The sequence below is a fragment of the Saccopteryx leptura genome, chromosome 3, assembly GCF_036850995.1.
Source record: "Saccopteryx leptura isolate mSacLep1 chromosome 3, mSacLep1_pri_phased_curated, whole genome shotgun sequence".
NCBI lineage: Eukaryota > Metazoa > Chordata > Mammalia > Chiroptera > Emballonuridae > Saccopteryx > Saccopteryx leptura.
In genome coordinates this window covers 72,830,608-72,845,748 of record NC_089505.1, presented here as the reverse complement: position 1 = coordinate 72,845,748, position 15,141 = coordinate 72,830,608, and the positions used below count along the sequence as shown (strand labels likewise).

General features: G+C 40.3%; 1 protein-coding gene across 8 annotated transcripts in view; it reads right to left on the bottom strand.

Moving 5' to 3' along the window:
* Nucleotides 1-1,548: 1,548 nt before the first annotated feature.
* LOC136399272 (zinc finger protein 479-like) overlaps nucleotides 1,549-15,141 on the bottom strand; it is a 30,927-nt gene continuing 17,334 nt past the window's right edge. For all 8 annotated transcript variants that reach the window (XM_066374324.1, XM_066374322.1, XM_066374323.1 and 5 more), the window contains 2 exons: nucleotides 10,731-10,804; nucleotides 1,549-3,668 (listed from right to left, as the gene is read on the bottom strand). In XM_066374324.1, coding sequence (XP_066230421.1) covers nucleotides 2,778-3,668; nucleotides 10,731-10,804 — 965 coding nt within the window. In that variant the 3' untranslated portion in view covers nucleotides 1,549-2,777. The remainder of the gene's footprint in view (nucleotides 3,669-10,730; nucleotides 10,805-15,141) is intronic.

The window sequence follows — 15,141 nt, the reverse complement described above, 5'->3', positions numbered from 1 at the left end:
GAACCAGAGCAGTGACTGTTACTTCTGTCTGATCCATCAGCAAGAAAATACGGCATGACCACATATCCTAATATTCCTTCAGCAATGACTTATCCCACACTCCGAGACACTGCTGGTTCCAGTTTTCAATGGTTTTATTTCTTCTAAGGACACAGAAAGTGAACATGGCGATCAAGTATATTTTGATAAGATGCATGAGGAAATGGTTGTAGAGTCTGAAGGGTCTTCTTCTAATGCTAAGCAGTTATTAACCCCAGAACAATTTAGCCAACTTGAATGACATAGTAAGAGATTTGAGCCTAACAAAGGAAGCACCTGAGTTATTAGCCTCCAGGCTTCAAGAAAAGAAGGTACTTCACTGGTCAGCTAAAGCAGTGGTCCCCAACCTTTTTTGGGCCACGGACCGGTTTAATGCCAGAAAATATTTTCCCGGACCAGCCTTTAGGGTGAGATGGATAAATGCACAAAATAAAATGCAACCGGCATAAAAACTGGTATTTTTAAATATAATTGTCGAACTAATTAGACAAGCGTCAAGAGTGAGTCTTAGACGGATGTAAGAGGGAATCTAGTCAATTTCTAAAAATAAATATCGTTCAAACATATATAAATAAAATGGAAATAATGTACATTATTCTCTCTGTGGACCAGGGGTTGAGGATCACTGAGCTCAAGTATCCCATTCCAAGAAGCGAGAACAAATTTTCTTGGGCCTTTTTTCCCGAAGACAAAACACTTTGTTTACTGTCATATCAGTAGTCTTCTCAGCCAGGTAGGTGTTACCACTTAAAATCTAACAAAATGGTGGCTATTTTTTTTTTTTTTTGTATTTTTCTTAAGTTGGAAAGGGGCTGGCAGTCAGCCACATGCACTCAACGGGAATCCACCTGGCATGCCCACCAGGGGGTGATGCTCTGCCTATCTGGGGCATCGCTCTGCTACAGTTGGAGCCATTCTAGTGCCTGAAGGAGGGCACAGAGCCATCCTCAGCGCCCGGGTCAACTTTGCTCCAATGGAGCCTTGGCTGCGGGAGGGTAAGAGGAAGGAGAGGGGGAGGGCTGAAGCAAATGGGCGCTTCTCCTGTGTGCCCTGACCCGGAATCGGACCCAGGACTCTCACATGCCAGGTCGACGCTCACCACTGATCCAACCGACCAGGGCCTATTTCGTGACAACTGTAAACGGAGTCGGAAATGTGTCTCCTAACATAACAGTAATGTTTACGCAGCGGTTCCAATTGGTAATTCAACTCATCCGCGAGATTATAAAAATTGTCCTCGACTTTCTGAAGAATGAGGACCAAAACTGGACCATTTGCATTTGCGTGGTTCTTAAAATGGTAAATTTCCTGCATAGGGAAACAGCAGTTTCACAAAGTATCCTAGCTTTCTGTTTGTGGGATGGCTGAGCTCGGGAAAAACACTGGATACAGAAGGAGTGGTCTATATGAGAAGCTCTGGAAGTAGGGATGCAGAATATTGTGAATATTTCCCATATACACAGGGAATAAAATCACAGCATCAAATCATATGATAGCAAATCACTTTAATATATTTGTCATATCACAAATACTGCCAACAGAAGATTCTAAATAATTATACATACTCAACCAACTTAGGATTTACGAAAACACAATCAAAGCAAAGTTAACTGAGGTTGTAATCAAGGCTTAACTTATATTTTAATTTAAAGTATTATGTGAAAACTTTTGAGTACATTTCAGATGGTTATTTTTTTAACCTGAGTCTAGACAGACTTCTGTATGTATAGTTCCCAGCATCCACCTGGTAAGCTGTATAGGCCTGATGCTCAAATCCACCAAACTATCTTTAGTGCTTGGGGGTTGACACTCTGGGACGAAATGAACTATCCGCAGATCCTGGAGATGACACTTGGACTAACTAAGCAATTCTCAGTACCCAAGTCCAACGTTGGATCCAACTGAATGACTCTTGCTTTGAGTGGGGTAGAGACATAGAAAAGGGGGGAAGAGAAGCAGATGGCCACTTCTCACATGTGCCCTCAGAAGGGATCATACCTGGGATGTTTGCACTCCTGGCTGATGCTCTATTTACTGAACCCCCAGCCAGGGCACATGCTAGGACTTCAATTCAATAGGTTTTTACATGTATATATATTATTTACATCTTCATGCTCTCTTGTGCAGCAGGAATTGTGTTGGCTTCTGACATGTACATTTTGAAATAAGTTCTTCCACCATATATTACAAACATGAACACTTTAACCAGTTACATTCTCTGATATGGAGGTTGCTGTTTAAGCTAATACCTTTCCTATATTCTTCATTCAACATTTCTCTTTGGTATGAATTCTCATGTATTAAGTTATGAATGCAGAATAAAAATTTTGCAAGACTATATACGTTTCTAAGGCTTATCTCTGGTATAATTTCTCTCATGTTCAGTAACATAGGAATGCTGATTAAATGCATGGCACAGACTTTACATTTGCAAAGCTTCTCTCCAGTATGAATTTTTCATGTGAAGTAATTACTAACTGCCTAAAAAGTTTTTGCCATATATTTCACATTTGTCAGGTTTCTCTCCACTATGAATTCTCAAATGTTGAGTAAGGTCTGAAAGATAACTTAAAGCTTTGTCACATAATTCACATTCATGTATGGATTCTTTAAGGTATGCCTTTTATCATGTTTATTACATATGTTTAGTACATTTTACCTGCTGGTTCAATGCTTTGTCAGATTTCAAATTTTAGGGTTTTTCTGATATGAATTACTTTGTGTTTAGTAACTTCTGATCAATCTTTGAAGGCTTTTCCACATATTTTACACGTGTAAGGCTTGTCTTCGGTATGAATTCTCTTATGTTGACTAAGTGTTGACAACTTAGTAAAGGCTTTGCCACATATTTCACATTTGTGTGGCTTCTCTCCGGTATGAATTTGTTCATGTTTAGCAAGGCCTGAAGGATAATGAAAAGCTTTGTCACATACCTTACATTTGTGAGGCTTCTCTCTACTGTGAATTATCGTATGTCGCGTAAGGTGTGACAGTTTACCAAAGGTTTTGCCACATATTTCACATTTGTGAGGTTTCTCTCCAGTATGAATAGTCATATGTTCAGTAAATACTGACCACCTACTAAAGGCTTTGCCACATACTTCACATTTGTGAGGCTTCTCTCCAGTATGAATTCTCATGTGTTCAGAAAGAACTGAAGAAGAACGAAAAGCTTGACCACATATTTCACATTTGTGAGGCTTCTCTCTGGTATGACTTCTCAAATGATCAATAAGCTGTGAATGGAAATTAAAACTGGTGCCACATTCTTTGCATTTGTAATACTTGTCTGCAATATGGGTTTTCTTATGTTTCTTTAAACTGGATAACTGACTAAAGAATTCCCCGCACTGATAGCATTTGTAAGCTTCTTCTCCAGTATCAATATTCTCAGATTGATTAGTATTAAAATATTGGTTCAAAGATTTGTTACATTCACTATATTGGTTTGTGTTTTCTGTAATAGCACTATTATGTGTATTGAGATTTGAGGTTTGATCAATAACTTTCGTACTTTTGTGATGGTTCTCTGAAACGTTGGTTCTTGAATAGCTTTTCAGATTTGACCACTGGTAAAAGTTGTTCCAAGATTCATTAAATCGATAACTTCTCTCTTCATTACATGTAATCTGGTAATCATAAAAATATAAAGGTCATCAGTGAGGGTTCTAATTTCCTTAAACATAAAAGTTTTTCCCAATTGCCTGACCTGTGGTGGCACAGTGGGTAAAGCATCGACCTGGAAATGCTGAGGTCGTCGGTTCAAAACCCTGGGCTTGCCTGGTCAAGGCACATATGGGAGTTAATGCTTCCAGCTCCTCCCCCCTTCTCTCTCTCTGTTTCTCTCTCCCTCTCTCTGTCCTCTCTAAAAATGAATAAATAAATAAATAAATAAAAAGTTTTTCCCAATTAAGTATTCTATGAAACCATATTTGAATAAAGACGATACCAAGACTATTAAATTATAAGCTTTGGACCTAGGAGGAAATACATCTAGGGAAAAGCATAATGAATCCCTCTTTAAGGGATTCTCAGATCTGGCCGGTTGGCACAGCAATAGAGCATCAGCCTGGCAGTAGGAAGTCAAGGTTCATTTGCTCTCAGGACAACTGAGAAGTGACCATCTGCTTCTCCACTGCTCATCCCCTCCCGTCTCTCCATCTTTGTTCTCCTCCCTCAGACAAGGCTCTGTTGGACCACATTGGCTCAGGTGCTAAGGATGACTGAATGGCTTCACTTCAGGTGCTAAAATAGCTTGGTTTCTGAGCAACAAAAACAAATGTCCATGATGGACCGCATCACCTGGTAGAGGTATGGCTTGGTAAAAACAAGTTGGGGTATGTGTGGGAGTCTTTCTGCCTTCCCACTTCACTTAAGAAATAAAATAAATAAATAAAAGTTCCCAAAATTATATTCTTTATAATTTCTTTTCATTGGTAATCATCTAATTTTCAGAAAAATTTAACATAATCCAGTATTTTTCACGGGCCAAACGAGTATTTATTTTTAACACCGACTAGATAACTTCTAATATTTCCAATTTCCTTTCAGAGAATATGTTTGTTTATAAAATTGTTTTTAGCCAGACTTGGTGTGGTGCAGTGCATTGGACTACAACATAGGGGCCACCCTGGTTCAAATACTTAAGGCTGCAAGCTTGGGGATGGGCTAATCTGGCTTCTGTAAAGGTTTACCAGCTTGAGCGTGGGGTCACTGGCTTAAGCATGGGATCACATACCTAACACCAGGGGTCCCCAAACTTTTTACACCAGGGGACAGTTCACTGTCCCTCAGACCGTTGGAGGGCCGGAGTATAAAAAAAACTATGAACAAATCCCGGTGCACACTGCACATATCTTATTTCAAAGTAAAAAAACAAAACGGAACAAATACAATATTTAAAATAAAGAACAAGTCAATTTAAATCAACAAACTGACCAGTGTTTCAATGGGAACTATGGGCCTGCTTTAGGCTAATGAGATGGTCAATGTCTGGTTCCATGTTTGTCACTGCAAGCCGTAACAAGTGATGCAAGTGTGCATCAGTTAGTCTAGATCTGGTTGGAGATTTCAAATGTTTCATTCTGGAAAAAGTCTGTTTGCAGACATATAAGTGCTGCCAAAGATGGTTGCCATTTTGAGTGCATGGTTCCTGAGATTAGGATATTTCTCAGAGGGGAGAGATGCATAGAAATTAGGCAAGCTGCTTGACTTGAATACGACTTTCAGAGAGTCACAATTCTGCAGTTCAGCCAGTTCCATTTGGTAAACTGTATCCACATTTTCAATGTCAATAGAAAATGGGTTACGGAAAAGCTGTATGACCTGTTCATGGAGATGAAGCTCTTTAAATCTGAATTGGAACTCCTTTTGCAACTTTTCCAGTGAATCCATACATGTTTCTTTTGGGAATGCAATCAAGGGTTTTTCCCCTAACAGATTTTGAGTTAAGGGGAGATGGCAGAAATTTTCCTCCTTCACTTGTTTGATAAGGAGGCCTAATTTTACTTCAAATGCTTTCACATGTGATAGCATATCACAGATGAGTTTCCCTCTTCCTTGAAGTTGCACATTGAAACTGTTGAGTAATTCTGTTACATCTGTCAGAAAGGCGAGGTGCCATTTCCATTCTGCATCATTGAGCTCTGGTACTTCTTTGTTTTTTGAAAGCATAAAAGCTGTAATCTGTGGAAGTAAGACATAGAAATGTCTCAAAACTGTCCCTCGACTCAGCCAACGGACTTCTGTGTGGTACACATCTTCATAGGCAACATTTAGCTCAGACAGAAATTCCTGAAATTGTCTGTGATTTAGTGCATTAGTTCTAATGAAGTTAACACAAGATACCACAATTTTCATAACAGAGACCCACTTCAGTGATTTACTACACAGCGCTTGGTGGTGGATGAGGCAGTGTATGGCTATTGGATGGGAATGGTTAAGTTTGTCCATCTCTTGGTTAATGCAAGCAGTTACTCCTTTCTTAGACCCCACCATGCTAGGAGCACCATCAGTTGTCACACTGGATAGTTTAGCCCAGTCCAGCTCCAAATCCTTCACAGTTTGGGAAACCTTTTCATAGATATCCTCTCCTGTAGTTGTTCCTTTGATGCTTTGCAGTGCAGCAAGCTCTTCTGTGACATCGAAACTGTCATTCGTCCCACGAATAAAAATTAGAAGTTGTGCAGAATCACGAACATCATTGCTCTCGTGGAGTGCCAAGGAAAAATAGGAAAGTTTTCTTGCAGAGGTTTTCAAATGCTGATGCAAATTGTCTCCCATTTCTTCAATCCTTCGTGTAATTGTAGATCCTGAAAGACTAACTGTACTAAATAAGTCTGCCTTTTCTGGATACAACTCTTTGGCATCTGAAAGAAGACACTCTTTAACAAATTCTCCCTCCAAGAATGGTCTGCCAGTGTACGCTATTAGCTTGGCAACTTGAAAACTGGCTCGCAGTGATGAAATATTTAGCTGCTTCTGATTCACAAAAGTATTTTCCTGAATTGTCAATGTATTTTTTAGTTTTAATATTTTATCTTTTCTCACATCTCCAACCAAAGAATCATATTTATCTTTATGTTGAGTTTGATAGTGTCGACGCAAATTGTATTCTTTGAACACAGACAGTATATTCTGGCATATCAAACACATAGCTCTTTCCTTGTACTGCATGAAAAAGTAATCATAAGTCCACTGTTCTTTGAATATCCTACACTCCGAGTCAATTTTTCTCTTTCTTGACGTCATTGTTTCCTAGGGATTCCAAATTGCTATTAGTAAAATACCTATTTATATATACAGTCCTACAAAAACATATACCAACAATAATTTTGCCCACTCAGAGGCATACACACTGCACTGCCCATTAATGCAGTCAGATCTGGGTCCATCAACGCAGCCTTCCCAGTCCACATCATTTCAGCCTCACCGGTGGCCATATTGGTGGAACTCCACTTACTTTTACCTCAGGCTCACACTGATGCGGTGCAGGAACCGGCATGATTACAGAGCCAGTCCCTCCACCATCTTTCCAGTTCACACCACCCTGTGCGAACCGCACTGTGATCTGTGAACTCACACAGGAATATGATCGCATAGGTGAGAAGTCCCATGCAATCCGATTCCACGGCAGGAAAAAAGAAGGCACGACACTAGTGTGTGTCCTCTTGTAGTCCATATTTATGGATCTGTGATTATAAACCGTAATACGAAAAACACATGCCTCAGTTCCCCCACATTGTACAATGGCAACTATACTCCCCCAGATGCACAACATAATGGCCACTATAACCTCCATTTGCCCAAGTCTCTCCCCACATTACTACACAGTACAATGGCCCCATTCTCCCCCAGATGCACAACATGATGTTCCCAATATAAGGGACATTATGCATCTGGGGAAGAATGGGGGCCATTGTACTACCATGTTGCCCTGAAAATAAGATACTGTCCTATATTAATTTGAGCCCCCCCAAAACAGGGGTTGTTTTATAAATCACCCAGTGGCAGTGGTGGGCTTCTTACAGTAGAGGCCCACCGCTGATGTCACAGACCAGATCACCGCTATTCGATGCCTGTATACAATACTGGAGGCGGTGCTGGGCCTGTGACACTATATACCACCATCTGAGATAGCAGAGGCTGCAGTGCTGGCTGTGACAGGCCTATAACACCTTGCACAGGTCCATCACCGCCACCACTATACCAGACAGTAGTATACACAGTGCGGAATGTATACATCCTGTGCTCCTGGAGTACTGTATGTTGCGGCGCCACAAAGCTTGGCCTCACTCACGTACAGTACTACTTACGGTGATGCGGGAAGCACCCGTCACAGCTCAAAAGTGCGTTTCAATGTGCAACTTCAAGGAAGAGGGAAGCTCATCTATGATATGCAATCACATGTGAAAGCATTTGAAGTAAAATTAGGCCTCCTTATCAAACAAGTGAAGGAGGAAAATTTCTGCCATCTCCCCTTAACTCAAAATCTGTTAGGGGAAAAACCCTTGATTGCATTCCCAAAAGAAACATGTTTGGATTCACTGGAAAAGTTGCAAAAAGAGTTCCAATTCAGATTTAAAGAGCTTCATCTCCATGAACAGGTCATACAGCTTTTCCGTAACCCATTTTCTATTGACATTGAAAATGTGGATACAGTTTACCAAATGGAACTGGCTGAACTGCAGAATTGTGACTCTCTGAAAGTCGTATTCAAGTCAAGCAGCTTGCCTAATTTCTATGCATCTCTCCCCTCTGAGAAATATCCTAATCTCAGGAACCATGCACTCAAAATGGCAACCATCTTTGGCAGCACTTATATGTCTGCAAACAGACTTTCCAGAATGAAACATTTGAAATCTCCAACCAGATCTAGACTAACTGATGCACACTTGCATCACTTGTTACGGCTTGCAGTGACAAACATGGAACCAGACATTGACCATCTCATTAGCCTAAAGCAGGCCCATAGTTCCCATTGAAACACTGGTCAGTTTGTTGATTTAAATTGACTTGTTCTTTATTTTTAATATTGTATTTGTTCCGTTTTGTTTTTTTACTTTAAAATAAGATATGTGCAGTGTGCACCGGGATTTGTTCATAGTTTTTTTTATACTCCGGCCCTCCAACGGTCTGAGGGACAGCGAACTGGCCCCTGGTGTAAAGTTTGGGGACCCCCAATATACAGCGTCACAGGCCTAGCACAGCCTCCAGTGCTGTACTCAGGGATGGCAGCAATCAGCCTGTGACACTGTGTATACAGCATCGTGGACATCTGCAGCAGCAGCAGTGGGCCTCTTCTGTGGTAAGCCCCTTGCTGCATGTTTCCTCTATTATAAGACACCTCCTAAAAATAAGACAGCCCGCGTCTTTTGGGGGTAAAATTAATATAAGACAGGGTCTTTTTTTTTTTTTTTAACAGAGTCAGAGAGAGGGACAGATAGGGACAGACAGACAGGAACGTAGAGAGAAGTATCAATCACCAGTTTTTCGTTGTGACACCTTAGTTGTTCATCGATTGCTCCCTCACATGTGCCTTCAGCAGACCAAGCAACCCCTTGCTCTAACAGGAGACTCCAGGTACAAGCTGGTGAGTTCTGCTCAAACCAGATGAGCCCAAGCCCACGCCCAAGCCGGTGACCCCGGGGTCCTCCGCATCCAAGTCTGACACTCCATCCACCGCGCCACCACCCGGTCAGGCAAGACAGGGTCTTCTAATAGGGGAAACATGATGTGCAGTAATATGGGGGGAGACTTTTGGGCAAAGGAAGGTTATAGGGGCCATTATGTTGTTGTATATTTGGGGGAGTATGGGGACCATTGTACTGTGTAGTAATGGTTATAGTGCTTTGCCTTTCTTCCTATTTCTGCTGTTATTTCATATTCCTTTCAGTGATGTGGGGCGCTGCAGCTGCAGATCGGATCTGTGTCATATGACGCGCTTCCAGAGCCCTAACACGTGCGTTCTGTCATTGGAAGTAGTACTGTACATGACACTGGCACATACAGTACTCTAGGAGCACAGGATGCATCCTGTGCAATGTGCATAGGGATTTGTTCATAGTTTTTTTTATAGTCCGGCCCTCTAATGAACTGGTCCCCAAACTTTTTTGGGCCATGGTTCAGTTTAATGTCAGAAAATATTTTCACAGACCGACCCTTAGGGTGGGACAGATAAATGCACAAAATAAAATTATGCGACCTGCGTAAAAAATGTTGTATTTTAAAATATAATTGTCTAACTTATGAGACAAGCATCAAGAGTGAGTCTTAGATAGATGTAACAGAGGGACTCTGGTCATTTTTTAAAAATAAAACATTGTTCAGACTTAAATATAAATAAAACGGAAATAATGTTAAGTTCTTTATTCTTTCTCTGCAGACTGGTACCAGTCACAGCCCGTGGGTTGGGGACCACTAATCTAATGTTCTGAGGAACAGTGATGTCCGAGGGACAGGATGCATTCGCATTCTGTGCTCATCTCACGGACCACCAATGAAAGAGGTGCCCAATCCAGAACTGCGGCAGGGACCGGATAAATTGCGTCAGGTGGCCGCATTTTGGGGACCTCTGCCTAACACCATGGTTGCTGGCTTGAAGCCTGAAGCAATGGCTTGAGCAAGGGGTCACTGGATTGGATGTATCCCTCACCCAAAGTGACGGTGCAGATGTGAAAGCAATCAATAAACAATTAAGTTGCTGCAACAAGGAAGTGTTGCTTCTCATTTTTTTCCTTCTTGTCTTTTTTCCCACTCTGCTTTTCGTGGTTAAAAAAAATTGTTCTGAAACTGTGTTTAGAAGGACACTGTTCTCCAAACGTAATGGATTTAAAGGGGTAGTTCTTTCAAGATGTTATATATCTGATTTCTTTTTAATTTATTTATTCATTTTAGACAGGAGAGGGAGAGACAGAGTGAGAGAGTGAGAGTGAGAGAGAGAGAGAGAGAGAGAGAGAGAGAGAGAGAAGGGGAGGAGGAGCTGGAAGCATCAACTCCCATATGTGCCTTGACCAGGCAAGCCCAGGGTTTCGAACCGGCAATCTAATTTCTTTTCAAAACAAGATTATTACTAAGAGTAACAGCCTCAGTTTTGTTATGTCCATCATAACATTTTCAGACCTTGCACTTTAGCTAACATTCCCAATCTTTTATTACATATTGATTTTTGAGCCACACCTTCCATATCTTACCGGTAGCTTCATGTGCAACGAATCCTCTATGTATGGCTTTGGTAACAAACCCTGGGTCCCTTCAGAAAACATAACTGAAAGAAACAAAATAAATTATAACAAACTATACTCAAGTAATTGTACCTTAAATTCTACCTGACCAAATTAGTACTTAGTATAGGATTTCAGCTACATAGTACAATAGGAAGCATCAAAACTTCACTCCATTAAGTAAATTTAGAAACAATCACTAACACAATAGACATTTTTGAGGATTCCATGAGCCAATCAGACCACATCAGCCCCAGTAAAAGATGAATATCTACAAAGAAAGATAAGATGCTGATATCTGTCCCCAACAGCAGACCATACTCCTGCATGCACCATGTCAATGTTGTGAGAAAACCCCCAATTCCCACTTCTCTTCTGGAGAGAAATAAATGAGTGTACTGTGTGTCTAATGATTTGGTGCTTTTGCCACTGCCTGAGAAACTGTTTTCTCTTTTCTGGGTCACAGAGCACTGAAATTTTGACAGGACAATATGAATGCGCTGTGGGGTTGATGTTTTGAAAAGGTGACTGTTCAAAGACCATGGGGACTGCAGTATGAAAGACAGACATGAGGTAGATGATGATAGCACAGCTCTAAGGAAAAATATATTTCTCCCTGGTTGGATAGCTGACAGGGGTGGAAGTCTTCCTGGACACAGAAGGTGCAGTTCAGATTGCCAGTCAGGATACATTTGGAAACATCTTCATGTGTCTGTCTCTTTAAAAATATTTATATATTGATTTTAGTGAAAGGAAAAGAGACAAAGAGAGAAATGCTGATTCCTTTTCCAGTCATTGCTTAATTCTTTTTTTTTTTTTTGGGGGGGGGGATATCCAAAATTTATTCTCCAACGGTCGGCATCAGCAGGTAAAACTACAGGGTTTTCTCCGTAGACATACATTCACAAGGCATTAACAGTGAGAAAGCCTCTGGTGTGTCCTTTGTAACAATATCCACTTCACAGTGTAAACAGGTATCATTATTGTGTTCACTTACAGTTCCAGAAGGAAAGGCACAACTTTGCAAAAAAAAAATAAAAAATTAAAAAAAAAAATCCTTTGGCTCTTAAAGTCAGGTGCAATAACTCAGAGACCAACTTTGACATTAAGTCTTGATCTACATTTCCACACTGAGTGGCGAAAGACTCCTCCACCCAGAAATTAGGGTCTTTCCTTCTTCTTTCTTTGTAAACCGTTTCCTTGTTTGCTTAGTATTACATATACAAAAAAGGGGGTAAAAAAAAAATCACAGAAACATCTCGAACATCTGGCCGCTCCCACCAATACATCAAGTCTTAGGTTTCAGACAGGGACTAGGAACACTTTCGGTGGTCATAAAATAGGAAAAGAGAAACTAAGGTTACAAAAATAAAAAATAAATGAGGTAGATAAATTAAAGCTTTCATACTCAGGACTTGCCTGTTCCAACTTTGTAGCCTTCATGCAATAATTGAGGGGAAGGGGGGAGTTTTCATAATAACTTGGCATTAAGTCACATCAAGAAACTTTTTATAAAACTTAGTATGTGAACTTCTCATAAGATACATGCCCTTCCACAACCTTCTTGAAGAATGAAAAACCCCTTGTTTCGGTAAGAGTAGGCACTGGGGAACTAATGAAGTCACCTGAGGTTCCCCGGCTCAGGTGGCCCACCTGTCCTGGTGATGCTCAGGAAGAAGGCAGGGAATCGATCCACTGGCATCTTAGGGCTCCCACTGAACTGTCCTTCAATAAGCAGCAACACACACATCAACTTTCTAAGGACTAAAATCAGTCCATTGGAGGGCATCCTATCTAAGGTTCCAAGGTTGAAATTATTTTGTAATTCTGCAACCTTAGTTTAAAAAATAAACAAGTACATTCAAAAAAGAAAAATAAAAAACAGATGGGTGCAGGGTTGGGGGACATACCAAGCAGGTCCCTAAAGATAACAGACCATGTCCATTTACCCACATTCGGTCACCACAGAAGTAAGTACTCAGTACCCCCTCCCCCCAATTCGGCTATGCAGTTGTCTCTTCCATTAAGGTTCAGTAAGTTCCAACTTCAAACAGGTGACAGTCTTTGGAAATAGTTACTCTAGCTTGTACAAAGTTTTCGTGTACACAGTTTGTCTCAAGTAACAAAGCTACTTTGCAAGACCCGCTTTCTTCCAAAATTAAACAAAAAAAATACTAGTCTGTATTTGTTTTAGTAGGAAATTTTTTTTTTTGGCAAAGCAGCACATCAACATCGTGATTGTAGGACTTGCCTGAGGTTGTGGTCACAACTGTAAACATCATTTGCACATCAGTAAAAAAACTAACAGAAGATGAGTTCTTTCAAAAAAACAAAACAAAACAAAACAAAAAACCAACGGTTTAGTTCAAGAGCAGTCGCTCTGTGTTCTCCTTTCAACATTGCTTAATTCTTGTATTTGCCATCACCAGAATCAAACCTGACACCCTGGGCAAAGGGTCCCCAAACTTTTTACACAGGGGCCAGTTCACTGTCCCTCAGACCGTCGGAGGTCCGCCACATAGTGTTCCTCTCACTGACCAGAAATGAATGAGGTGCCCCTTCCGGAAGTGCAGCAGGGGCCGCATAAATGGCCTCAGGGGGGCGCATGCAGCCCACAGGCTGTAGTTTGGGGATGCCTGCTCAAGATCAAGTTCTAACTGAGTCACCCAGCCTGGGATAGAATACACAATGTTCTCAATCACAGAGAATAGTCTCCTGTGTACAGAACCGGTTATTCCGCTAAACAAGGCTCAGTAAACTTAGTAAGATGCAAATCGAACAGGTATCAGCTGACCACAGAGGAATGAAACTATAAAAAATTAGAACATGGAAACGAAAGTGACAGAAACAGAGGATGGACACTGAAAAACTGAAGGGTTTGGGAAAGCCTGTATTTCTGAGCAGTAAAATGGTGGGTCATCTGAGGGATGTTGGTTTTCACACATAATACTGAAAAAAAATTCATTAGTTGTATTTCCAAATAAAATAATAAAAAATGTAAAATACAAGTTTGTAAGTTATATGTATTTTATATCATTCAGTCTTTCAGTGGCCAGCCTGTATTAATGGAGTATAAAATAGTATGATAAACTATTAGATCAAGAGAAATCATAAAATAAGTTGAGACAAATGAAATATAACACAATATTACAAATATCATGAGATTCAGAGAAATTAACCTAAGTAGTGATATTTTCTCATGTTCACTGAGCCCTGAGAATAAAGTTTCTGTTAAGAAAGAAAGTATTTCAATTCTAGTTCCATCAACTTAAAATCATGTTTGTTTGATAATTAATTTAAGGAAACAAGAAAACATACATTTGCCTTTTTAATGCTGCCTTACACGTACGACCGTACTCTGGATAGTCAGGAGGCAAAAGGACGTACATGAATGTTCGTACTACTCAAAGGGTTAATATCAAGAGAAAATTCTATATACATAGATAACTTCTTACAGGAAAAATAAATCAAATTAAAAATACAACTTTATACATCAAGGAAATAACAAAGAAAAATCAAAGCCCAATAGTTAACATAATGAAAGAATTTTCAAAACACTAAAGTGAAAAGTAAAAAATAAAAGGCTTGACCAGATGGTAGCTCAGTGGATAAAGGGTCGGACTGGGGCGTGGAGGACCTACGTTCAAATGCCCAAGGTCACCAGCTTGAGTGCAGGTTGCTGGTTTCAGCCCAAGGTGGCTTGTGCAAGGGATCACTTGGTATTTGCTGCAGCCCCCTACTCGAGGCACATATGAGAAAGTAATCGATGAACTAAGATGCTGCAAAGAATAACTGATGCTTCTGACCTCTCTCTCTTCCAGTGTGTCTATCCCTATGTGTTCCTTTCTGATGCTTTCAAATAAAAAGAGAAAATGAAAAACAAAATTGCCTTTGCCTTAAGTAAACTTCAATAGAGAAGCAAAACATTTCCCTATATATGAAGTGCTTAATAATTCCATAACCTACTTTTTACCAAAGAACAACATTCCAGCACTTGAGTCTAAAAGCACAACTATGACAAAGATCTAATCAGATAAACACACTGGACAGTCTCAGGTAGCTCTGCATCATACAGGAGAGAATAACGGAATGACAGTGATGACAAAAGCAGGTAACAGTGGACGCTTTCTTACCAGCTGGACAACACTCTAAGGTCACCTATGGCAGTACCTTCCTAAAGGACTCTATGAGATACATAGAAACATTAAACTATTGACAGAGAGAAATAGTGGAACACAGACTAGAAATTTCTTTCCTGGTTCATACGAAGTAAAAGGAAATTATTTTTAAAAGATTTTATTTCAATGCTTTATCCACTGTACCACCACAGGTCAGGCAGCCAAAGGACATTTTGAAGTAAAACAGAAAATTAGAATTTCTC